Raw genomic sequence first — 27,272 nt, 5'->3', positions numbered from 1 at the left:
CAGCGGGAAGCCTGCTTCTCCCTGTCCCTCTGCCTGCCGCTCTGCCTGCTTGTACGCTCGCGCACTCCCTCTCTCTCTCTGTGTCAAATAAATAAATAAAATCTTTAAAAAAAAAAAAAGAAAAGAAAAGAAAGAGAGAGTGGCAAGAAGTAATATCTAAAAAATTAATGGCTGAGAACTTTCCAAAATTACTGGTGGACACCAAACCACCAGTCCAAGAAGCTCAGAGAATACCACACAGGATACTAAAAAGATAAATAATTAACAACGAGAAAAACCAACTAGACATACATATTTAAATTGCAGAAAACCAAGACAAAGAGAACATCCTGAATGAAGCCAGAGGGAAAAATATCTTACTTACAGAGGAACAAGGATAAGAATTACAGAAGACTTCTTATCAGAAACCATTCAATTAAGAAGAGAGGGAAAACAATCTTTCAAGTGTTGAAAGAAAAAGAATCTGCCAAGTTAGAATTCTATATCCAATGAAATTACCTTAAAAGTGAAAGAGGATAAAAACTATTTCAGACAAATAAAAACTGAGGTAATTTATTGCCAGTAGGCCTGCCATAAAAGAAATGTTAAAAGACGGCAGATTTTAATCCAACTGTATCAATAATCACTGTATTTATTATTTATTTATTTATTTATTTTAGAGAGAGAGAGCCTGTGAGCAGGCGGGGGGAGGGGCAAAGGGAGAGCAAGAGAGAGAATCTTAAGCAGGCTCCAAACCTGGCATGGAACCCAACGCAGGGCTCAATCTCATGACCCTGAGATCATGACCCTGACATCATGACCTGAGCCTAAATCAAGAGCCAGACACTTAACTGAATGAGCCACCCAGGCACCCCTCAATAATCACTTTATTTTTATTTATTTATTTTTAAGATTCTCATTTATTTCAGAGGTAGAGCATGGTGGGGAGGGGCAGAAGAAGAGGGGAGAGAGAAACTCAAGTAGACTGTGCTGAGTGTGGAGCCCCACGAGGGACTTGATCCCACAACCCTGAGATCAGACCTGAGCTGAGACCAATAAATATGTTCATCAGTAGATGGATGAATGCACCAACTATGGTACATCCATAAAAAAGAGTACGACTTAGCACTAAAAAGAAATGAACTAGTGACACACAGAACAACATGGATGAAACTCAAAATAAGTATGCTGAGTAGAATAAACTATATATAGTGTATGACTCCATTTATATAAAACTTCAGAAAGTGAAAACTATGTCATAGTGACAGGCAGATCAGTGGTGGGAGAAAAACAGGAGGGAGGAATTACAAAAGAAGTAAGGAAACTTCTGGAGGTGGAGAATGCATTCACTGCCTTGATTGTGGTGATGGTTTCATGAGTATACACATAATTAAAAATTTATCAACTTGTACACTTTATACCAAAGATTAAAGATGAAGTTATGTGTCACTTGTACCTCAAAAATCTTTTAAACTCTTTTTATCCAAATTTTCTCTTGAATTATATTCTTTAAATATTTGTAGTATTTCATTGCTTTGGTTTCAATATTGAGAACTCCATGTTCTAGAGAAATGGCTACTCACAGGAGCCATATACTGAATCAGCAAAAAAGGAGGGAGCTCGAGCTGTGGAGGCCCTATGAACCTCCCGCTGTAATCCAGGGAAACTGATCTTCAAACGTGAGTCACAGAAAAGGGCTTCTCTTTGCTGACATACAAAGGTACTAGATGAAAAAAATGAGAGAATATAGCATGTAATTATTCCCAAATATGAAGACTCACCAGAAAACTGTTTCCATAGAGCAGATCTAAATTGTAACCTGAAATTACAAAAGGAACCTAAAAGCTAGGGACGCAATTACAGTTAAGGAAGGAGAACCGCAGAGAAGAACATACAGGAGCTCAGAGCCAAGATGGCCAGGCAGCACTATGCTCTGCCGGCAGACAAATGAAGACGAATAAGTTGACAGAACTCAGGGAAGGATTATGGAAAAAGAAGACATTTAGAACATTTTAGAAAAGAAAAGAGGGGCGCCTGGGTGGCTCAGTCGTTAAGCGTCTGCCTTCGGCTCAGGTCATGATCCCAGGGTCCTGGGATCAAGCCCCGCATCGGGCTCCCTGCTCAGTGGGAAGCCTGCTTCTCCCTCTCCCACTCCCCCTGCTTGTGTTCCCTCTCTCACTGCGTCTTTCTCTGTCAAATAAATAAATAAAATCTTTAAAAAAAAAAAAAGAAAGAAAGAAAGAAAGAAAAGAAAAGAAACCAAGCCAAAAAAAAAAGAGAGAAATGGCCTTCTTCCTTCACTGTCTCACCCAATTATTTCCAGTTCAGCCCGAGACTTTCTCTCTGTGATTTGATCAATCACTATTTTTTCCTCTCTGGGAGTAGTCTGGATGTGGGGGAATGTTGTTCTGTGAATGAGGTTAACTTAATGGAGGAGTCAGAGGAGGAGAAAAGGCAAGAGGACATTCATGACTGTGGTGGGCGTAGTACTCTACGGACACAGTGTCCATGCTGTCCTGGGGCTATAGAGGGTGCCCTTGACTGCAAGGACTTTACATTATAGTTGACGATACCATGGTTACATGTCAGTACACACAGGAAAAGACATTCCAAAGGAACAGCAAGGATCCCATGATAGAGAATGAGGCAGAGGGGAGCTCCTTTACACTGAGTGGGCCGGCAGACCAGGTCCCCCGCATCCCTGAATATCACAGTAACTCACAGGATGCAGAGTGGCTCCATGTGTCTCCTTGTTTCTTTCAGAACCCCGTGTATAACTGGAGTCCTAAAATCCAGGGTATCATCTTCAGTTCCATCTTTTATGGTGTAATCATCACCCAAATTCCTGTCGGATACTTGTCTGAGAAATACTCCATCAAGAAAATGATCGGCTCCGCATTATTCCTCAGCTCTCTACTCAGCCTGTTAATGCCAATGGCGGCTGAAGGTGGAGAAGCTTTCCTCCTGGCATGCCGAGTAGTCCAGGGGGCAGCCCAGGTATTAAGATAATGCAAAAACTGAACAGGGTTTAAATTCACAGAAAGTATCAGAGATCGGATGTCCCAATCCTTCTGATTTCAGGGATCGGTATTGGCAGCTCAGCACGTCACGTGGGTCAAGTGGGCTCCTCCCTTGGAACGAGGCCGACTCACCTCCCTGAGTCTATCAGGTAATGACGCAGGGCCTAGAATGTTTGAGTCCCGCTATCATCTTATTCTAGCACGTTCTTCCTAGACCTGTAAAAGATGTGTGTTTCGAAGTGTCCAGGGCTTTGGAAACCATCTGCTCCAGCGTCCTCGCTTTAAAGATGTGGAAACTGTCTCGAATGAAGAAAAGGCTCCTTTACCTCAAACAACAGGAAAAAAAAGAGAAAAGCGAATGTTTTATTCTTTTCTTCTGCTCAGTGTTATCCTTACAAATGTATTTCACTGGAAATTGTTTATTTCTACCGTGAGGCTACATTATCTCTATTCTCAGATGCCTGTGCTCCTTAGGGGTTTCTTTGTGCCCCCTGATTAGGAATTCTGCTGGGGTCCTTCATTGTTCTGCTTGCGACTGGATTCATCTGCCAATCCCTGGGCTGGCCCATGGTCTTCTACATTTTTGGTAAGTCTCTGTCTATAACATCCCAGTTGTTATTCAGAATTGAAAAAAAATTAAAAATAAAAACTGACTATAAGGTAATAATTTATATAACGCTAATGATATTTAAAATCATGAATCTCATTGAAGGAAAACGAGAAGTCAACATTCATTAATTTCACATTACAAGCAGAACTATACATGTGTTATTGTACATTACCTCTGCAATTCTATAATGTAGGTACTAGAGACCCATACCCCTTATATGAAACCTCTGGGGAAAGGGATGACCCACTATTGTTCATAAAAAGGAGCATACAGACTGAAGCAATGCTAGGAAGGAGATACATAGGGGAAGACACCCCAATCCCACTCAACTCTCTCTTCTTTACCTTCTTCTTGGGCTGCTTGCCAAATCAATCTAGAAAGCAGTCTACCCAGGGGCCTGTTGATGTTCATTCAAGCCAGCCATCTGGGACCAACGCAGGACACCGAAGGGTGAAGAGTGGGTCTAGAGGGACAAGCGGAAGACATCCAATGCACACTGTGAGCAAATGGCAAAGCCATAATATGAACACATGCCTTCCATCCTCCAAATGCCATTGCTCTTCATCACTAAATTAGCCGTCAGTAGTAAGTAATGATCAGTATAGTGACAGTACCCAAGCCCTGAACCAGGAAAGGGGCCAAAAAATACTGGGACTGTCTAGCCTGGGGAAAAGAAAACTTGAGAGAGCATGCATAAAAGAGAAATTCACACCTGCTCTGTATTACAAAATTAAAACTAATCCGCAGAAATTATAGGGAGGTGAGGTTTGCGCTCCATGAAAGACAAGCTCAATAATTAATGCCGCCCACCAGTGCTGATCAAAGGTTGGATGACCTGCTACACTCATCGTGTATTCCTATTCCGATGTCATACACGTGGGTACGGCAACATAGGTCATTTGCAGTTCTCATGGGTGGCTCCATGAAGCTCAGAGAGAGGCACTATGCGTTGTCCTGGCTCAGCAGCTTTCCCACGAATTGCCTCATTTGGAGGCACCTGGAATGGGGGGAAAGGCTTAGAGGGTAGCAGGGTAGGGATTCAGGCATCTGCCTCCACAAGTCTTTACCATGAGCCATCGTGACATGCCCACAGAGGCCAAATGGCCGGCTCCAGTTCATGGCAGAGGCAAGACTAAAACCAAGAGGTTTTGTTCCATTTGAAGGTTCTTCTCAATGAAGTTAAATAAATCTAAATCCACACTGCTTTAAAGAACAAAATAACATCTGCCTTTGAGCAGCTTCTAATTGCTGGAGAAAAGCTCCCAAAAGAGCAAATCAGATCACAAACTCACATTGGTGCTTAAAACGGCCGTTTCCCTCCACAAAGACTATTTCAAACTTCTCAAAACCTCTCTAGTCTCCTCAATTCTCTAAAATGGCTCCCTTTCCCCTGCCTTCTCTCTCATGTCACCTCCCTTTGAACAGTGGAAATTATTGCTCAACCTGTCTGTACCCACTGCCCCAACCTCCCAGACTTCTCCTCAACTTCTATCTGACTCGTGTCTGACCCATTCTGCCATCGAGACACTTCTTTTTTTTTTTTTTTAAAGATTTTATTTATTTATTTGTGTGTGAGAGAGAGCACAAGTAGGGGGGAGTGGCAAGCAGAGGGAGAAGCAGGCTCCCCACTGACCAAAGAGTCTGATGCGGGACTCGATCCCAGGACCCCAGGATCATGACCTGATCCGAAGGCAGACGTTCAACCAACTGAGCCACCCAGGTGTCCCATCATTGAGACACCTCTTGACAAGATCATTTACAGCTTCCATCAGAGCTGCCCTGATTCCGCACTGAGCCCATTCTTGGCCTTCCTCCAACTAGGCCCTTTTCGTAGAGTCTGTGGGGTCAAGATTATGTACTCTTCAGAGCCCACGGCCATCACTCCTAGTCATCACTCCCAGAATTGTTTGCTTAAAAACCACCAGGGCTTTTCAGACACGGAAGAACTCTCCCGCACATCCACTGAATTTAGACTTGGCCAACGAAGGGCAGGCAAAACTGCTTGCAGGAGATGTAAATGGAGTATGACGGGGAAGGCAAGAATTTCTACACATAACGAATTAAAACTTCTTGTAGTATGGAAAGGGATCTGAGTAGGAACAGGAGGTCAAGCCTCAGACCACAGTGACCAGGGATTTGTGACCAGTGGAATCAAAGAATTCTAAGTTTAAACCTCATTCTTCCTCGGGTTTCTTTAAAAAACTTTCTTTGCCTTAGATTTTCTATAGTTTGAATATAATATGCCTCGGTATATATTTTTTTGTATGTTCTCTTGAGCTTCCTGTCTCTGTGGTTTGGCGTCTATCATTAATTTTGGAAGACTAATTATTCCTTCAAATATTTCTCCTGTTCCATTCTCATTCTTCTCCCTCTGATAGTGCCATATGTATATATTACACCTTTTGTAATAGTCCCACAATTCTTGGATACCTGTCGTTTTTATTCTTTTTCTTTGCAATTCGGTTTTGGAAATTTCTACAGACATTTCTTCAAGCTCGATGATTCCTTCCTTGGCCATGCCTAGTCTATTGATGAGCCCATTAAAGGCATTCTTCATTTCTAGGTTAGTGTTTTTGATCTAGCATTTCCTGTTGATTTTCTTATTAGAGTTTCTGCCTACTTACATGAATCATATATTCTTGTATGTTGTCCACTTTTTCCATAAGAGCTCTTAGCAATATAATCACAGTTGTTTTAAATTCTTGATTTGATAATTCCAACATCTCTGCCATTTCTGAATCAGTTCCAATCCTTGCTATCTTCAAACTATATTTTTTGTCTTTTAGTATGCCTTGTGATTTTTTGTTGTTGAAAGCTCAACAAGATGTACTAGATAAGAGGAATGGAAATAGTCTTTCAATGTGAGGTTTTATATTTATCTGGCTTGGCTAGGGGTTAGACATTGCTTACTGTTTGCTACAGCTCTAAGTTTCAGAGGCTACAATTTCCCCTGGTTTTGTTTTTATAGTCTTCTTAAATAAGGTTTGACACATGTAGTTTTTCCATTTGTATTCCTATTTATATACAGGGAAACTACTGATGTGGTGGTAAGGTGTAAGATAGTGTTCTGTAGTCATATGATTAGTCTCAGTCTTTCAGTGAGTCTGTGCCTCTGGGCTTCACCTTCAGAAGTCCTTCCCAGTGTTCCCCCCATTATGTAAGACAGGAAGGCCAGAGGGGGTTGCAGTTGGGTATTTCCTTTCACTTAAGCAGGTTAGACTCTGGTAGAAGTTTCCCTTGACAGCAGGCTTTGTTAAGAACAGGATGCTCTAGACATAATTCAAAACTGCTACTTTTCCTTTCCCCTGCTGAAGGGATGTAGGAATTTTTGTCTCATCTTCACTGTGAGAACCTGGTTAGGTCTCCTGAAGGGAAAACTCACAAAAGTATGAGAGTCCCTCCAGGATTCCCCCCACCCCAGATTTTTTTACCTCTCAAATTTGTCCACACAGCCTACTGCGATTAATCAACTGCCAGGTTTTCTTACCCTGATACTGGTTCCCATGTCGTTTTCTGCTTCTGGGCTTCTGTTCCAGGAAGTTGTAATTCTCTGTATCCCCTATCTGTCTCTCCAATTTTGGGTACAGTAGTTTGCTCTATGACCTCAATATTCTGATGGATCAAAGAAGAGTTGATTTTTATTTTGTTCAACATTTTTCTTGTAATGAGGATGGGAGGGATGACTATCAAGTTCCTTACATGCTGGATCAGAAACCAGAAGTCTCTCTCCAGATCATTTTGAAGTTACATTTTTGTCAACAAAGGATGAGAAGACATACCTTATTTGAGTTTCTTAATAAATCCATAACTCAAACATTCATGTGAATTTCCATGTATAGTCTTGCCCCAGGCCTCACAAATGTTAGAGCTGGCCAAACCTCCATGCCCATAGATCAAGTGGAAGTTCTTCAGTCCACATTTGACCTGAGCTCCCAATCACGTCCATCACCAATGGTGCCCTGGCCTAACTCTCTGCATTGGTCTTTGTTCTCCTGGCCATTCTGTCTTAGTCTTTTGCAGACTCATCCTCTTCCACTTGCCATTAACTCTTGTCTTTCTTCAAAGCTCTGCTCCAGGCTGCTCCTTGAGGACTGTACTCCCAAAAAGATAATTCATGCTAAGTGTCAATTACCACTTATTAACTGTGTGTCCCTGGGCAAGGATGTGGACCTTTCTGAACATCAGTATTCTCATTTTGAAAAAGAGCTAATAGGCCCATATGAGTTTCTGAGTTGACTAAAATACTATATTGAAATGTACATATTGCACATGTATTTATTAGATATTCACTTCTCTCCACTTACATTTCACCTTGGGATTGGGTTCTCAGGTCACAGAATGACATGGAAATAGTATATAGTTGAAATATCCTTTTAATGTTGTTTAAAGAGTATTGTACAAGCCTAAGATCTTACAGTGGCTCCAGGTTTCCACATGGTCTAATCCCATCAGCTTCCGTCCTCAACCTTTCCCGTCCTCCCCTTGCTTCCTCTCCAGTCACACTGGCCTCAGGACCTAGGCCTTCAGCACTCTCTGCTCCCTCTGCCTGGAGTGTCCTTTCCCCATATCCATGTCCCAGCCTTCACTGAGCATGATACTCCCCCCCCACCCCTGTAACTTCTCTCCAGAGCTCTTGTCACTGACATTTAATACCCTTTACTTATTTACTTTTCATCGTCTTTTTCTCATCCACTAGAAAGTAAACTCTATGAAGACAGAAATTTTTGTGTTTTATTCATTGCTGCGTCCCCAGTACGTAGAATAGTGAACGGTACATAATGTGCATTTAATCAATATTTGTCAAATGAATGAATGCCTTTCTGGAAGACTGACTGATGAGTATTACATACTCCCTGTCCTAACAGATGATTCCTCACAGAGGACTTGTGTAATCCCTCAGGCCTGGGCTGAATCTTAGGAGCATGGCCAAGACCTAGCTCTCAAAGCTAGGTGATCGTCAAGCCCTGTGAGGGTTCAGCTGTACCATATTCTCATGGTGGAACACGTTGGGAAACTGTAGAGATGAGGGCCTAAGAGCAGGGAGTCCCACTATGATGAGTGGAGGGATACAGAGCCTCGATCAGGAGAGGCCAGAGGGCTTACCGCCCTCTCTGCAAAATTCATTCTGTAGGCACAGGCAGCTGTGGATACAGAGAGGACTATCAAAACTGTAAGCCTTGTTGCCAAGTTTTAAAGAAGGAAGAGGAGGTCCAGGTTCTCTGACCGATAATGACAAATGCCAATTTGGGAAAGAGACTTACTACCAACAGACGCAATTTCGATTCTAACCTATCCTGCTTTGATAGGTGCTTGTGGCTGTGCCCTAAGTCTTCTCTGGTTTGTTCTGTTCTATGACGACCCAAAGGACCACCCATGTATAAGCATCAGTGAGAAGGAATACATCTTGTCCTCCCTCAACCAGCAGGTAGAACACAGATGCTCCACTGTGGTATCTTCCAGATTCTGTGCCGAATGAAACCATGTTCCTGCTTGTCCTAATGTGCTAACAGTTAATGGGTTTTTCCCCAGGTCAGCTCAAGGACACAGTCTCTGCCAGTCAAAGCTATGATTAAGTCTCTTCCCGTCTGGGCCATTGCTTTCGGTTCTTTTGCTTTTCACTGGACAAATAAAATCATGGTTTTGTACACTCCAACGTTTATCAACTCCAAGCTTCGTGTGAATATAAAAGAGGTAAGTTGACTTGTGTTCTCCTTTTAGCTTTATGAAGGACTCTGCTCATTTCTTTGTTTCTTATGTCTCTAACCCTAGCTCTTGCCGGCCCCTACACCATTTAGCTGACATTCTGTACCTGGAGACTGTTTCCAATTCTCATGTTAACATTTCCCAGATCAAAGGGTGTAGGCACCTATCTGGCACTCCCACAATAGAACACACTCATGTTCCCACAGGTTCCTTACCTCCCATTCACTGCATGACCACCCCAATTAGTATTATTTAAGGCTCAACACCATCATTGCCTACAGAGACTGGGATCCTTCCCTGCCACCCTGCCCAGCTCACACCCAACCTATCTCTTAGGATAAGGCAATGAGTCCTAGGTCTTGCTTTGAAAGGATGGGCACTCTCATTTCTTGTCTGACTTGGAGAATGACTGTTCCCTGAACCTTATGTTCAAAGCCATACTAACCAGAAAAGACTCCTATAGAAATGGAATGCCCAAAGTGCCATTCATCAATCAACCTCCAGTAACCCAGCCTTGGGGCCAAGCACTCTCTGATTCAGTGTTAACCTCCGTGAGACCCTGGACGTGTTGAAAGGATTAAGGGCAGTGGTTCAGAATCAGCACCATATGAATGTCTGTAGTTGCTGTCATTACTAGTCCTACCATCTTGCCCAGGGCCCGCATTCCCCATTCCCGACTATAGTCTTCGGATCTCGATTCTCCAGTACTTTCAGGTCCCGTGACACTAAGAAGAGAAAACTCGACGGACTCTGACAACTCTTCCTGACCCCAAAACTACTTTCCTCTTCCTTTTGGGTGGTGTGGCCCCAAGTGGGAATTCTGAGTTTGCACGTTGATGGCTGTTTGTATGGCAATACAAATTTTAGATACTGAATTTTAGCGTCAGGATGACTCCACCTATCATACTCACCCTTACACTAACATTTACTTCCCAGAATGGGCTGCTGTCATCCCTCCCCTATTTGTTTGCCTGGAGCTTTGGTATCCTAACAGGTCACCTGACAGACTTCTTCCAGTCCAGGAATATTCTCCGCTTAATTACCATCCGGAACCTCTTCAACACACTGGGTAAGGAAGCCAGGATGTTCAAGCACCTTGAGGCCCTTTGCCCCGTCTTTGGGATGCCCCTAACTGTGTTGTCTGAATCACTCCTCAGGACTTCTCCTGCCTGCCTTCTTCAGCGTGTGCCTGCTCTACCTGAGTTTCAGCTTCTCTAGCACTACCATCTTCCTGATACTTGCCAGTTCAACAGGAACCTTTTGTATGGCTGGAGTACTCATAAATGGCTTGGATATTGCTCCCAGGTAGGATTTTAAAAATCTCTTTCCCGTATCCAAGCTCTCCAGGGTGTTTTAAGATTCCAACTATTTTGGAGTTCGTGGCCAGCAGGCCAAAATTCTTCCAGAAGCAGCATCAGTATAGTTCATTCATATAATGTAAGTAATCATTATGTACCTAACGATATATTAATGTTTGCAACCCATATATTTATGAAGTACAGCCCAATGATTCAGAGCACAGATTCTAAAGTCAGAAGGCTCGGTTTTAATAACAGCATGACCACTCTCTTCAAACAAATTACTTACCTTCTCTGGGCCTGTTTCATGGGAGTGGTAAGAGAATGCTTACCTCATAGGATTATTAGAGGATGAAATAAGTTAATTTAGGTCAAGTACACAGAATAGTGCCTGGCCCATAGCAAACACTGTATACAGGTTACCTCCTCCCCGTTGTTATTGTTATTGAATACATGTTTATATATTATGAATCCTCATGAAAACCCACCAGTTAGTAGTACTTATTTTATAACTAAGAAAACCGAGGGTCAGATACTTGTCAGTCAAGATCTCACCACTGGTTTGGGATCTTACTTAGGATTTTAATCCAGATCTGTCTGGCAAGATCTTTTGCTTTTACTATGATGCCTTTTTTAAAGATACACTAAGTGTGACTGATGGAAGCAGCCCGGCCATTTGCACAACTCCAGGGGGCACTGTTTACATCGTGCTTTATAGGGCTAGCAGTCCCTGGAGAACATGGATCCAGTAGGAACAGAATTCTCTGAAGTTTAGCAAAGCAGTGGCCGTGGGGTAGAGAGGCGAAATCAACAAAGAATAATCCACTTGTCTCGATTCTTATAAAGAATCTTGTCCATTATATCTACACAAGGTGAGTGCCAGAGTAATGAGGACATGTATCCACTTGTTTTATTCAGTTCCAAGACCCTCCTTAAAAATGCCCACAGGTGTTCTGGTTATAGATATATATAAATTCTATATAAAACATGTAAGGATTATTTGAAACAGAAAGCACAATGTCAACTGAGCCATATGCACTTTGAAATCAAGAATGTATACAGAAATAGGGACGCCTGGGTGACGCAGTTGGTTAAGCATCTGACTCTTGGTTTCGGCTCAGGTCATGATCTCAGGGTCCTGGGATGGAGCCCCACGTGGGGCTCCGTGATCAGTGCAGAGTCTGCTTGAGATTCTCTCTCCCACTCTGTCTGCCCCTCCTGCTCATACTCTCTCTCTAAAATAAATAAATCAATGTTTAAAAAAAATAATGTATACAGAAATAGAGAAAGGAAATTATAAATAGCTAGGATTTATTGAGTATTTTTTATGTGCCTGGCATGCCCCAGTGTGAATGAGATATTACCCACATAGTATGGGTGAGGAAGCAAAAGACCAGGGAAAAGAATTCATGTAAACCACACAGTAATAAGCTCTGAGGGCTCACACCTACGTATGTCTGCTTCCACAGCTGACTAGCTGTAGTCACTCTCTCAATAGGGCTATTTGCTAGCATCTTGTCAGTAGGCTATGAAATAATCTCAACCAGCAATGAGTTTATAGGACTTGTCTGAGTCACATCATTCCAATGGACCCAAATTCCATGTCAGCCAGGTAACTTTGTAGAATCAGAGAGAATAAATATACTAATATACAAACTGGAAAAAATTTTTATCCCTTAAGGTGGTTCATCCTCAATCTTTAGGGCATATGTGTATTGTAGCTCAACCATATCAATTTGTATTGCTTCAACTATTGTTTATTAATGGGATGGAGACCAACCTTACTTAAGCAAAAATGTTCCTAATCATATACCTCCCTTGCTATTATAGAGAGTTCCCTTAGAGAATAAATTTCTAAATTGTCCTCTTAGGGAAATTTGGTCTTTGTTAGAACTAAAGAGTCAGTCAGGGGTTACATAGGTTGGAGCAGAACAAAGGTGGCAGGAAAAAAGGTCTGGAAGGAAAAAGAAACACACATGTGATTTTGTGAGAATATTGTTTGGGAAATAAGACTGAGTGAGACAAACACCTAAGAATGGAGTGGCTGCCATCACTTTGGTGGGCAGCAAGAGTAGAAAGGCACAGAGAACTCTAAAGATGTTCTGTAATGCATTAAGAAGAACCTGTCATTGCCTTGACATTCTTAAATGGAGGCCCCAAAAAAGACTTTAATTGCTTTTCATTATTTTTGACTGATTGCATGGATTGTGCACCTTTGAATTTCCCTCCATGTGGGCCTGAAGTAGAGTTCAGACATCAGAATCTTATTTGGGCTCTACTAAATCATAGCATGCCAAAATATGAAATCAATAAAATTGAAAGTCTACTTTAATGGCTATTTAAATTTCCAAAATGCCTTTTAGTATGAGCTGTTGCTGCTGAAGGATAAGCCAATTTAGAGATCACTGTGGTCCAGAAAAGTATCCTGCATTAGAACAACCTTTGTTTTCACTCCCTGTATCATGTACCTACCATTTGAGGACCAAATGGCACGAGGATTAGACGATAAAACGTTGTCACCTACTCTCAGAGCAGAAGAACTGCTCCATCCTATCGATGTGTAACAGTTTTCAGAGGAATTGCCAAGGCACTCAGGATTCTTGACACTGAGGATTCTGTTTATTTCTCTGACTACAGAATGAAGCACCTCTTTTGGTAAAAATAGATCAAATCCTTTCTCACAGCCACAGCATGCTAAAGACTTCTGAATCTGGGAGCAGAACATAGTCACTAAAGATGTCATAGTTACTGAATATATACTAGGATAAATATAAAGAAAACCACTCCTAGAATTGTTGTAGTAAAATTGCTAAAACTAGAAAGTCAGGGAGGGAGAAAGATCTCTTAAACACAGCCATATGCAAAAGCACATTGCTTTCAAAGAATAGTAAGACTGGGAGCTGCCTTCTCAAGAGAAAAAAAAATGAAAGCTAGAAGCCAATCTCTAAAATGAAAAAAGTAAAATCACTGTTAATTAGAGGTCTATATCCAGCAAAAAGTTCCTTCAAGAATTAAGGTAATATAAAAATATTTTCAGGCAAATTGTGAGAATTCATCATCAGCAAAGACCTCCAATGAAAACTTCTTAAGTGGGAATTCTTTGGACAGAGGCAAAATAATCACAGATGAAGCATAGAAATATAGGAACAATAAAGAGAGATGGAGAGGAAAAAAAGTAGAGTAAATCTAATAATTACTGAATTCACAAAAGGAAAACAATACCTCGTAGGGTACAAAATATATGTAAATTAAAATGTCTGACAATAAAAAGCACAAAAGATGAGAGGATATAAATGAAAATGTGTTCTCAGGTGCTTTCATTAATGGGAATTTATAAATATATTAATTTATGTTAGACTAAAATAAGTCAAGAATATATGTTTTAATCTCTAGGGTAACTATTGAATGATAGTAAAAGCGTAAAGGAGATGGTACTTTAAAAAACCAATGAAAAAGAAATCAGGAATGAAGTTTAAAAAGGAGCATAAAATAGGTGGAAAAAAACAGAATGAGGATCATTTTAAGTCAAATGTATCAGAAAAACACAAAATATAAAAGGACTATATCTTCCGAATTTTGAGTTAATCTGGATGGAAATAAAAGCAATAACAAAATGTAACATATTATAAGCAAAATAAAGGAAAACACATCAGCCAATGTAGACTTTAAGGCAGATGCATTCCTAGAGATAAAGAATTTTTTAAGCATTACTTTAATTCACTAGAACATATAATTTTCTAAATTTCCCTGTACCTAACATTTTACAACCGTAAAGCAAAATTTGAGAAAACTGTTCAACTTCCACATAGGATTGGGCAGCTGTGGATGACTGACAGTCCAGCTGGGGTAAATTTGAAAAGACCGAATAAAATGCCAAAAGTAGGGGTGCCTGGCTGTCTTAGTCAGTGGAGTATGTGACTCTTGATCTTAGGATTGTTTGAGATCAAGGTTTGAGCCCCATGTTGGATATAGAGATTACTTTAAAAATTTAAAAAATAAAATAAAATACCTAAAGTGTTCACTCAAAGGCATCAGACAGCAGCCGAGGCATATAAGACCAGAGATACAAGAGGATAGCACCTCTGAGGTGAGCTGGCAATTCCCTCCACTTTTTCCTTGGGGTCATTAAGCAAAAGGCTACTAATCCAGATTTGGCCCTGGGACAAGTCGGCTGCTATGTATAGAGAAATTAGTCAAGCGTTTGGGTTGCACAGGGCTGGAGTGACAACATTGAAAATTAAGGGAACTTAAACATAAAGTCAGTTTCTTTCTTTGAGATATTTGTTGAGTTCTGAAGTTCAATGGGGCAAGTGGCAAAAAAAAAAAAAAAATCTAAGCCAAAACCATGAGAAGCATGGCAGAATTTGCCATACTATCTATACTAAGGAGACAAGATCTACCAAGGCCTGGTGGGACCTGGCTGGATATACCGAGCTCTCCATTTAACAACATGGAGGGCAACAGCTAAGGAACTGGGGGGGACCGAGGGGGGGTAGGTACTACAGGTTTGGGTCTTATCAAAATTGAAACCTAGCCTCATCTCAGTTCATTTGCTAATTAGATTAAAGTGATCCACTCCCTCCCTTCCAAGTCTATCTATTAGAGAAAAGGGTGAATTTTCTCTTACAAAGCATAACATATTCTTGGAGTCCCTATAGCTCTTATTAAAAATGTCTAGCATTTAATAAAAGTTACTAGGCATGACAAGGGATAGGGCCATGGGATCAATAACCACAAAATGCATTAGAAATAGTCCTACAACTGATACAGATATTAAAGTTATCAGGCAAGAAGAACTTTGAAATATCTATGATTAATATACCCAAGAAACCAGGGGAAAAACCTGAAGAAACAAGAAGAAAAGATAAAGAATTTGACCAGTATTGGAATCTATAAAAACAATCAAATGGAAATTCTAGAACTGAAAAAATAAAATGCCTGAAATTGAGATCTTAATAGATAGGTTTAATGACAAATTAGCCACAAGAGAAAATAAGATTGGTAAATAGGGAAACATATCAGAAGAAACATCTAAATTGAAATATACAGGAAAAAAAAATAAAAGAGCATAACAGAAATGTGGAATGAAGTAAAAAGGCTAACAAATTTGCACCTGAATCTCAGAAGGAAAAGAGAGCTAAAACGTGACATAAGCAACATTTTAAGAGAGAACAGGCCCAAATAATCCAAAAGTAATGAAAGACAGTAAACCACACATGCACAAAGCTCTGTGAATTTCAAACATGATGAAATGTAAATTATATATATAGTAAGAATGCCAAAAGCCAAAGACAAAAAAAAAAATCTTAAAAGGAACTAGAGCAAAAAGGCATGTCACTTTCAAGTGGCAATAATAAGCCTGACATCTGACTTTCCAACAGAAACCATGAAAACCAGAAGATAATGATACGATCTCTATAACATGCTAAAAGATAAATAAGTGTCAACCTAGAATTTTATGCCTAATGAAAATATTCTTAGAAAATCAAAGCAAAATAATGTTTTCAGACAAACAGAGAAACTGTCACCAGTGGATCTTCACTAAAAGAAATAATAAAAGAAAACGTTTTGGTAAAAAGAAATCCCTATTGAAATCTGAATATGTTAGAAAGACTGAGGAGCAATTAGGGAGGGTAAGTATGTGTGTAATTACAGAGACTATTGATCTGTAAAAACAACAGAAAGTAACTTATGAGTTGAAATGCATATCGAAACAGATGGCATTAAGAAATTAAAATACAGGATGAAATAATGCAAAGAGCAGGAGGGAAATAAACAGAAATGTCAAAATATTAAAATCTTAAAAATGCTCTAAGCTCTGGCATAGAGAAAATAGTAAAATTCATAATAAACTTAAGTAAAAAGTACATGTCATATTATCTTCAATGCTTGAAAAGAACAGTTGAAATAGTCACAGAAGGAAAAATAAAATAAAACGGATGAATCTAGAAGAAAAAGTGGAATATAAGAGAGGAAGTCAAAAAGAAAATAGTGAACAGACAAAGATAATCAGAAGTATATCAGTAATTATATTAGCTTAATATAGAAGAAATACTCCAAGTAACTATCAAGATTGTCAAAGTCAAAAATAAAGGAAATGCAGCTCTATGCAGCAAATAAAAGACACACATTAAACATGAGGATATAGCAAGGATGCAATTAAAGAATACAAAGAAGTATTCCAAGCAAATATTAACCAAGAGAAACCTGAAATAACTATGTTAGTATCAGAAAAAAATGGAACACTACTAGAAATAGAAGGTATTAGTTCATAATGGTGAAGAGAAAATTATCAGAATTCTATCTCTGTTTGAATCCAATAATACAGCTTTAATTTATAATCATTATGAATTGAGAGAACTCAAAGAACTAGACAAATTTACAATGAAGGAAGAAATTTTCATAACCTCTTTCAATAGCTTGGACTAAAACAGAGGTAGACAAAAAATCAGTAAGGATATGGATGACTAGAACAACAACAAAAATTAACAGAGTCGACATGATTGACATATGTGGAAAATCACACTGCACACAACAAGGAGAGGATTCAAGTTATTTTCAGTTGCCTGTGGGACAGTTATTGAAATTGGTGATATTCTGGGTCATAAAGCAAGCTGCAATTGATTTAAAATGCTTGAAATCATTCAGAATATATTCTTTGATCACAGTGAATTAAGGTTGCCATCTAAAGCAAAAGATACATAACCCCCATTGCTTTGAGAGTAATGTTTAAGTCAAAGAAATCACAATTGGAATTAGAAAATACTTTAAATCATAATGAAGTAGGACATTTCAAAGCATGTGGGATGCTTTTAAAATCATGCCCAGAGAGGGACACCTGGGTGGCTCAGCCGGTTAAGCGTCTGCCTTCGGCTCAGGTCATGATCCCAGAGTCCTGGGATTGGGTCCCACATCAGGCTCCCTGCTCAGCAAGAAGCCTGCTTCTCCCTCTCCTGCTCCCTCTGCTTGTGCTCTCTCTCTCTGACAAATAAATAAAACTATTTTTTTTAAAAATCATGCCCAGAGAGAAATGTATAGCTTTAAACATGTATATTGAAAAACAGGTAAGTCTTAAAATCAATAATCATGTTTCTTATCTCAAGTAGCTAGAAAAGCAGCAAATTAACCCCCCCCCAAAAATTATGAAGATTAGGACAAAAACATTATACATAAAATCAACAATGTCAAAAGTTGGTTCTCTGGAAATTAATGAAAGTAATGAAAAAATGAAGGTTGATTAAGAAAAAGAGAAAAATTATCAATGTCAGTAATGAAAAAGCATGCATTATGGTAAGTTTAGAATATAAAAGAGAAATAACAGAATATTATGAACAACTTTGTGCCTGTAAATCTGACAATTTAGATGAAACTGGAAAGTCCCTCAACACACACACACACACACACACACACACACACACACAGAGTCATCAAATATAATTTTTAATATTTTTATGGGGAGAGGTGCTCATGAAGGCAAATGTGAAAAGGCTCACAAATGGCATATGTAGCTCTCTCCCCACAAAAACCCTAGGGGTCCTATTGCTAAAATGAAAAAGGGAACTATAAATTCTGGGGACGACTGGTGATGTCTGCCCCGATCTGCACCTATCATTGCTAATACCCATAAATGTTCTTCTTTATACATTAGAACACACTCTCCCGCTCCACCTAAAAATCAAATCAAATTTCCACCCAGTGACTGCATACGGTTCAACATGCAGGGACTTTTGGTCTGTATGTGATGCCTCTCTGATTAAGGGACAGAGAAACTAATAGACAAACTATATACTCCCTCCCATATTCAACAGGTGAAGGCAGAATAGGAATAAAATAGACCTAGGGAAATAAAACGAACAGAACAAAACAAACAGAAAACCCTCACTCTCATAAAAGGGAAGAAAAGGAAACACAGAACCTTTAATGGTGAAATCTTTTGAGAAGGAAAGGCAAAGACTCCCCGCCCTGGAGAGAACTAATTTCTTGGTAAGACACTGGCTCTGCTCTCCGAAAGGCACTTCCTTGTTCTCTTCGGCTGCTGGATCTGACCCCTCCTCTATTGATCACTCTCCGTGGCTTCCCTGCCTTCTGCTGAGCTGGGTTGGGGTACCCAGGACTGGCCAAGCACAGCTGCTTGGCAGCTAAGCTTCTCGCTTCCTCATCCAAGTATTGGGAGCAATCACTGGGCCAGTAGCTCTGGGACCGTGGGAAGAGACCAGGTGAATGGAGTCCTTCACTTTTGTATTAACCCCAAACCGGTTCCTATCACCAATAAACATCACCTTCTGAATTTCTCAACTGGATTCATAGATTTCCTAATCCTGCTGGCTTTCATTCCACTAGGCTCTCTCTCAATCTTGGAATCGTTTTTACTGTTAAAGCCAACTTTTCTGGTTTTGTACTGCCGCTGGAAAGTTACTTCTACCCACATAGTTTTTCAACATTTTAATGGAATTTGAGAAGGAGGAATGAAAAATTCAGGAAATCAACAGTTATCAGTCTTAAGCCTCATTTCGTTAGGTTGTCTTTTCCTGCAGCATTTGTCTGACTTTACATCTGTGTCCTGCCGTTCTTTTTCGCATAGTTATTACGGATTTCTTAAAGGAGTTACAGCTGTAATTGGGATGATAGGAGGACTCATTTCTTCTACTCTGTGTGGAGTAATCCTTAATCAGGTAAGAAGCCTTCAGACATGGGTGGTTACTTTTCTAATATTACTTATACAGAGAAAGGCAGCAGTATATATACAAACAATTGTAGACCTGACATCAGCAGGAGGTGAGCAATGAGATATTTGCTCACATTAAACTTGGTCAGATCAGGCATCCCTCCAAATCTACAGATAATGTAATTTCTTTCTCATTGGATGTCAAGTAGTTGTGCTGGGAACAGTTTAGTCATTGGTCTTGGGAACAGAAATAGACCTCTGTGATTTTTAACAATGAGTGTGTGGCTTGATCCAAACAGGAATTTTGGCTGGGTGAATGGTAATATAAGTAACAAGATACGGTTTTGTTAGAAAAGGAATGAAAAATCAGGAGCAAACAGAATTAGTAATCAAAAGAAACCCTTCTCTAAAGGTCAACTTGTGTTTGGACAAGTGCTGTGGACAAGGTTACCTGAAATCCTTCTCTTAAGAACACTAAAATGCCCTATCAAATTTAAACAATCATTTTCAATGCATACCTGATCTTGAAAAAGATGTAAGAGAAAATTTCAGAGATGAAAAACAGAGGAAGAGCTTGATCCCAGAGAGGTCAATGTCTGCTGAAGCCCTGGAATGCCTTGGTACGTGACCCTTGCTGGGTGATCTGTCGCTTCGGCTGTGATGAACAAATCAAGAATAAGAGATAATATCCCCAAACCACTCATAAAACAAACAAAAAAAGTCAGATTGGAAACGCTTCCATAAATCTGTAATCACAAATCACAAATCACAATCACTACACCCTCACACATAGTACCATGTAGCTTACATGCAAACTTGGTTTATTTGGAGGAAAAGCTACGAGCTGAGAAGTAGCAGTATACAGGCAATTCCTCCACATGTTCCTTATCCCATGACTTGGGCCAAGGAGAGATGGTCTGCATTCACCATGGCCAAATTTCCCAAAGAAGAGAGCCCACTACCATCATGTTCTATGTACTTATGGTATCAGAAAGGCAGGAAAAATCACTGTAACCATGGAATCTCCCTGGACAGAAAAGTGGATAAAAAAGCAGGATTCCAGGAGACCAGGCTGATTTCTCCCTGAGTGTAGAGCCCACTCAGCCTGTTCTTCCATTTCACTCACTCGGATATGCCGAGCGGACTTCCAAACATTGTTAAGGTGAGCTAACTTCTCTGCAGACTTTCACAAGGTGGGAGGAAATGTGCCTCCAGAACGGTCCAAAGTTGTCTCTGCCCAGTAAGGAAATTTGTCTGTCTCAGCCTCAGCTTCAAAGGGAGAGGAAAAACTGAATAAAGACTCTTCTGGACATCTGGAACAATGAACCAATTTTCCCAACAGTTTGAGGCCCAAATTCAAACTCTATTTGTTTTAAATGCCATAAGCCAAGCATTGAATTTTGAGTAGTCCAAAGATGCCTAGTAGAAGCAAGTAAGGTTTTTCTGGAGAAACTCACCCTAAATTCATACTCTAGGATTTTCTCATGCGTAAAAGTTTAGTGAGAACAATTTTACAATCAATCAAAAATCACCAAACACATGAAGAAATAAGGTGTCACATGAGAGAAGAATTAAAAAACCTTGGAATCAGATCCTCAGAGATATTGGAAATCTATGCATATGTTTAAAGAAGCAAAAGAGAGGATCAAAAATATATGTAAGAAGCATAAGATTTGATAGAGAACTAAATCTAACCTCTGGTAATTAAAAATAGAAAAATTGAAATAAAAAATTTTAGATGAAATACAGCTAACACGAGAATTAGTGAAGTTTCGGATTCCACTAATAAGAGTAAGTAATTTGGGCCAATTCTCTTAGTAAAAGCAATTTAAAAGGTTGAAAAAAATATGAAGAGTCTTTTTTGAAGCTTCAGAGAACCAGAGAGATGGAAAACTTTAACAGGAAAGATCTGGGAGAAACCAGGAACTGAAAGAATTAGGCAATGGACTACGGGGTATTTTCCACTGGGCTGAGGAAAACAAATTTTCTGGCTGCTTTTGAGAGTCTGCCAAGGGTGAGGACCCTGATAAATTAACTCTTGTTTTAGTCTGAGACCTTCCAAGAGTTGCACGGAAGGAGTAAGAGTGAACAGAAATAAACCAGTCCTCACACAGTCTGCTTGAGTCATCTGGGCAGAACAGAGCATATCCAATCTTACTTTAAAGGGGTTCGGACTTACCGTGTCCCAGAGGAGTCAGCAGGAAGCAAACAAAAACAGCGCTTTTGGGGAGAGGCATCACCAACCTGACTGTCACCAGAAATAGTTTTTTTTAAGAGCAATCTCCCACACACAACAAAAGATAACCAGGCACATGATGGAGACACAGCAAAATGGGGGAAAACCAGCAGAACAAAGAGCAAATAACAGTGGCAGGAGAAAGGGACCCCAAAGACAAGTCAGACTGGTACCACCAGCTCGAGTACAGCGCACCAGGAAGGATAAGTGAAGCTTGATATTTTCCGTAGGAGGCTCAAACTATAGGAAGTCACATAGAATATGTGAGAAAAAAAGGACTAAAACTGAAGTTTAAAAACAAATTCTGCTAAGAACCCCAAATCCCAACAGCAAAAACTACGGAGGTCTTTCTTTCTCAACTGGTAGATCCTTCTCGAGTCAGCCGGTGGGGTAACTGGGGAGAGCCGGTCCTCTAAGCACTCCCAGTCACCGAGCAGAGCAGAGGGTGCAGTGAGGGGCAGTGGCCCTTTACCCTTCTGCTCCAGGTCATGGTCCAAAGCAATCACGGCTAACCTTGACTTCAGGGGGGCTGTGGAGTGCCATGAAGGAGGACCAAAAATGTCACATCGGTTCACTCCTCCAGCCACCAAACATTCAGTTCACTTTCCCCGGTGCGGGTGGAATGATTTCACTTCCTCCGTAAGGACCCGGGGTCCCACCTCGTTATGGCATCAAGTTCAAAGTGCAGACTGTGTCCTGTCTTCGCTGGGGCGATCATGCACAACGGCCCTCCACATCGGGGGCACCGTACCCCATCATGCTGTTTACTGCGGTGGCACCGTCATCCATTAGCTGTCGTAAACACTTCCTTTCAGAAAAGGAAGGTCGGGATGCAGACAGCAGCTATAGGTTTACAGTAATGCCGGCACCCTGCTAGGCGGACGTTTTGAGACTACCTCTCGGGGTGCGCTTGAGTGTTCTTTGATCAGGTCCTGAAGTGACTGAATGCAGGGACCGGGGGGCTTTTGGAGTGGTCTGCCTTGATTAGTGTGCTCTGTGTGGAGTCAGGTGAGTGAATCAAATATTTCATGATGAGAATGGTGAACTAGGAGCTAATTATTGCAGCTAATTATTGCAGCTACTTATTGCAACAATAATTTTTTCTGGGGACACCTGGGTGGCTCAGTCGGTGAAGCATCTGCCTTTGACTCAGGTCATGATCCCAGGGTCCTAGGATCGTGAGCCCCGCGTCGGGCTCCCTGCTCAGCGAGGAGTCTGCTTCTCCCTCTACCCCCACCCTGCTTGTGTGCTCTCTCTCTCTCTCTGCCAAATAAATAAATAAAATCTTTTAAAAACATGATTAAAAAATAATGTTTTTTCTGGTTCTTCTCTTGGCAGTTTCCCACTTGCATGAAGTTAAATGTATTCATGCAAGTTATTTTGGCCAATGACACATGAGAGGAAGTTATATGTGTTAATTCTGAAGAGAAGTTTAAGAGGCAGGAGGTCATTCTCTTCTTGACATAGCAACTGGTAACGATGAGAATGGCGACTGCATCTCTACCATCCAGGATCTGGGGATGAGGAGATGTAGAGCCCAGCTCCTGGCTAACCTGCTGTGCACCCTAGTGTGACCACAAAGCCGAACCATCAAGAGATACAAAGATAGCTATAGTGAAAGATTTTAATACACCACTTGTAATTGTTGCAGCAAGGAGAAAAAAATCTGTAAAAATATAAAAGAGTTGAGCAACACAATTAACATGCTTGGCCTAATTGACATTCATGGAACGCCCCACTCAACAACCACAGAATCCTCATTCTTTTCAAGGTGTCCTAGAACATTTGTAAAAATTGACTACATACTGTGCTATTATGTAAATTCCAGCAATTGTAACAGGACTGTAATTACACAAAATGTGTCCTCCAATCACGATTAAATTATTATAGAAATCAAAGACAGAATAGTTAAGCAGAAAAATCCACACATATTTTGAAAATAAGAAATAACATTTTAGATCGTCACTTGCCTATACTGACAAGTTCAGTGATGTGGCTCAGTTCTTCCCCTGGGGATAGATGGTAAATTAGATTTCAAAGGATCGATATTCTATAGAAAACCAAAGTGCAATAACATCACAACTAATACCAATAGGATTTCTAAAAAGATCACATATATTTACAAACTGAACAACATAATAGAAAATAATTATTAGGTTTAAAAGAACATCAAAAAGTGAATTCAGTAACACTTAATGACTGAATGACAGGGAAATTGTTACATGTGGAAATATATTGGACATTTAGGGTAATTTATAACTTGACCTAATCTACAGAAGAAAACACAAGAAAGCCAACCAAAAATAAATAAGCTAATAAGCATTCAACTCCAGAACTTGGGGAAAACAACAACATAGCAATCCCAAAGAATAAGAAGGATTAAAACAATAAGGATAAAATAAATAAATTCTACAGTTAATAAAACAGTAGAGAAGACACACAAAATTTAAAATTGGTAATCTGAAAAGATTAATCAGATAGACAATCTTTCTGGAGCAGGATACAAGAGACAAGATTCAACTGTTGGAAATACCAAGTGAGACGGAGAAATTTTTTTGGAGACGTTGTAGATTAAAAGCTAAGAACAGTAAGAACAACTCTATGCTAAAAATTTGGGAAAACTGGATAAACAAATATATTCAGATTCCTAAAAATATATACAGTGTGTATTCAAATCTCAACTCTGCTACTCATAAGCTATGCAACCTAGAAACATTTCTTATACTATAAGTCCTGGTGTCTCCAGCTATAAATGGCCAAAATGACAGAGAAACCTCATGGAGTTTAGGGGCTTACCAAATCAGATCATGCATGCAAGTACCAGACGCTCATGTATTCAACCCATAACAGCTATTAATATCATTATTTGCATACCCTTTTAAATGCTATCTTATTGTGCAGCATTCCGAAAAGGTTAGCAAACCCAATTGGTCAATAAAAGTAAGTTACAGGTATATACAATGTAAATGCAGAAGAACAAAATAACATTATGTACAGAGAACAGACTGTCCTGGGGAGGGGGAATCAAAGTTAGATATTATATTGTATAAATATCTAAAGCACAGTATCAACCAATATTACGAAGTACTCATGGGGGAAAAACACTGAAAATTGTGCAAACTCTATGTGAAGAGAACTGCACACGTATTAAAGCAACATCAGTGAAACTATATGAAGAAGGAGGCAGATCAAGTTTTTATGTTGGACTTCAGGTCCAAATCACAATGAATTCTATCAACTTAAAATTATTGAAAACTTTATTATTTATCATTAAATTTCTGGGCACATCTTGGTCCTTTTCTTGACTTTCTGTTTGCCAATGACCTGTTAAGCTTGGCATGTTTTAATTAGAGAAATGGCTGTAATTAAATATATTTAATGTCTTATCTGAAGGAAACATATTGTTTTATTTTTTCAATGTCTACTCTTAATTATATTTTGTTTTTCTAATTTTAGTTTTCTTTTTGAGAGAAAGAGAGAGCAAGTAGGAGTGCAGAGGGGCAGAGAGAGAGGGAGAGAATCTTAAGTAAGCTCCACACCCAGCATGGAGGCATTCGTGGGGCTCGATCTCACAACGCTGAGATCATGACCTGAGCAGATATCAAGAGTCAGACGCTTAACTGACTGAGCCACCCAGGCGCCTCCACTCTTAATTGTATTTTAAATAAAACTGATGATGATTTGGTCAAGTTCCAAAAAAATACATTCTGTATGATAAAGTTTCATTTCAAACCAGAGGAGATGGCTTTATTTTTTAAAAAAAACATAGTGGGAAGCCCACTTGTAGAAAAATACGATTATACTCTGTTCTCATATCTGACCCCAAAATTAATTCTAGATGATTAAAGATGTAAGTGAAGAAAGGAAACAATAAAGATACTAAAGTAAAATAGGCCTTAATAATTATATAAACTTTGGGTTGGACATCCTTCAAAAGTATTGTACCGGACACCTAAACCCAATCACGATGCATTATAGAAAACTACATAAAATTTAATCTCGGCTGATAAAAAAGGTAAAAAGCAAAATGGTAAAACAAGTCTCAAACATAATTAAAATTCAAGGTCATCTTTGAATATAGATGCAAAAATGAACTAAATCACCAGTGCATAGAATCCACCAGCATATTAAAATATATGCCTACAACACCATGATTAATGAAGGCATTTTCTATGAAAGTAAAAGTGGCTCAGTATTACAAAATCTATTAATGAAACTGATCATATGGGTAGGCTTAAGAGAAAATGCGTTATAAATAAGGAAAAGGTATTTGATAAATTTTATTCAAAAGCATTGATGCATATGTAATTAACTACCAAGATACTCAGATTTGTAGTAGCAAAAAGTGAAAAACAACTTAAATATAGAGAAATAAGGGATGTTTTATAAATTTTATAGATCTAAACTCTGGATTACTAATCAGTCAGTAAAGGTTATGATACGGTCCAATATTTCTTGATATGCAAGCATGTTTATATTTCTAATAAAAAAACCTGTTTTTTTATCAGTATCAGTATCACTGTCTTAAGCAGTATGTACATCATAATGTTATTTTTATACATGAAAAATTATATGTACATAGACATAAATCAAAAAGTAGAAAGATAGAGGGCACCTGGGTGGCTCAGTCGGTTAAGCATCTGACTCTTGATTTCAGCTCAGGTCATGATGTCAAGGTCCTGGAATCAAGTCCCACGTTGGGCTCTGAGCTCAGTGAGGAGTCTGCTTGTCCCTCTCTCTCTGCTCCTCCCCCCACTCGCATGCTCTCTCCCTCTCAAATAAATACATTAAATCTTTTTAAAAAATAGAAAGATAAATAGTAATTATCTTTGTAGAGTGAAATTACAATTTTTTTGCTCCTTATGAGTGTGTTTTTCCATGTCTATTAAGTGACCTGTGTTGAATCTATACTAATTTTAATATTATATTGGAAGTGTTACAAAGTACCTCAAGCCCACTAATTTATAATCACTTTGCACTATAATCCCTCAGGATCCAGAATCCGCCTGGTTTAAAATTTTCTTCCTCATGGCAGGCGTTAATGTGATATGCCTACTTTTCTGTCTCGTCTTTGGAAAAGCAGAAATTCAGGACTGGGCTAAAGATAGACAAGAACACACACGCCTCTGAAGGTAAGAAGTGATCAGCTTGAGGTCAGATTTTGAAACTGGGGGTATAGGAGAGGGTGGGGTTGAGGGTGACAGGGCCCTAAGACAGGGACAAGTTCGAGTTTTAGACTAGAATGGGACCATGTCAAGTCTAAAACTCTGGTGTCCTGATGGACATTCAGCCCAGAGGAGGCGCTGCTCTGGGATTCTGGGGAGAGACATAGACATTTGGGAGCCTGGGCCTCTCTAACATTAAGGGTGAGGAAGACAAGGGGAGGCTTTTGAGGGGATGGGAAGGGCCCTCAGTGGGGCAGGAAGAACAGCGGAAGAATGAGTTCTCTCAGAACAGAAGTAAAAAAGGTGGGCATGAGCACCCTCAGCAAATGCTACCAAGGGATCAAACTGCATGAGGTCTGAGAATTTACCCATGGATTTGACCCTGATGAGAATGAATGATGGAGACAAAGGGTCCATTAAAGGTCTTTCTTCTCGAAACTCTTGTCAGTGGTAAATAAAGACTAGACATGTCTCTTTATAGGATTATTTCAGCTAATACATAAATAAGAATTGATATTTATAGAATATCCTCAGTTTGCAAACTCCAATGAATGAAGGGATCCAGGCTTTGTGCATCAACAGCTGTTAACATCACA

General features: G+C 39.7%; 1 protein-coding gene across 1 annotated transcript in view; it reads left to right on the top strand.

Moving 5' to 3' along the window:
- Positions 1-26,641, top strand: part of LOC118548437 (sodium-dependent phosphate transport protein 1-like) — a 33,259-nt gene extending 6,618 nt beyond the window's left edge. The window contains exons 3-11 of the mRNA XM_036112372.2: positions 2,743-2,976; positions 3,061-3,148; positions 3,499-3,585; positions 8,916-9,034; positions 9,139-9,300; positions 10,249-10,381; positions 10,470-10,617; positions 19,192-19,282; positions 26,504-26,641. Coding sequence (XP_035968265.2) covers positions 2,743-2,976; positions 3,061-3,148; positions 3,499-3,585; positions 8,916-9,034; positions 9,139-9,300; positions 10,249-10,381; positions 10,470-10,617; positions 19,192-19,282; positions 26,504-26,641 — 1,200 coding nt within the window. The remainder of the gene's footprint in view (positions 1-2,742; positions 2,977-3,060; positions 3,149-3,498; positions 3,586-8,915; positions 9,035-9,138; positions 9,301-10,248; positions 10,382-10,469; positions 10,618-19,191; positions 19,283-26,503) is intronic.
- Positions 26,642-27,272: the final 631 nt, after the last annotated feature.

This window comes from Halichoerus grypus, chromosome 9, assembly GCF_964656455.1.
Source record: "Halichoerus grypus chromosome 9, mHalGry1.hap1.1, whole genome shotgun sequence".
Lineage (NCBI taxonomy): Eukaryota > Metazoa > Chordata > Mammalia > Carnivora > Phocidae > Halichoerus > Halichoerus grypus.
The sequence above is the reverse complement of the archived record's forward strand: the minus strand, read 5'-3'. Positions and strand labels throughout refer to the sequence as shown.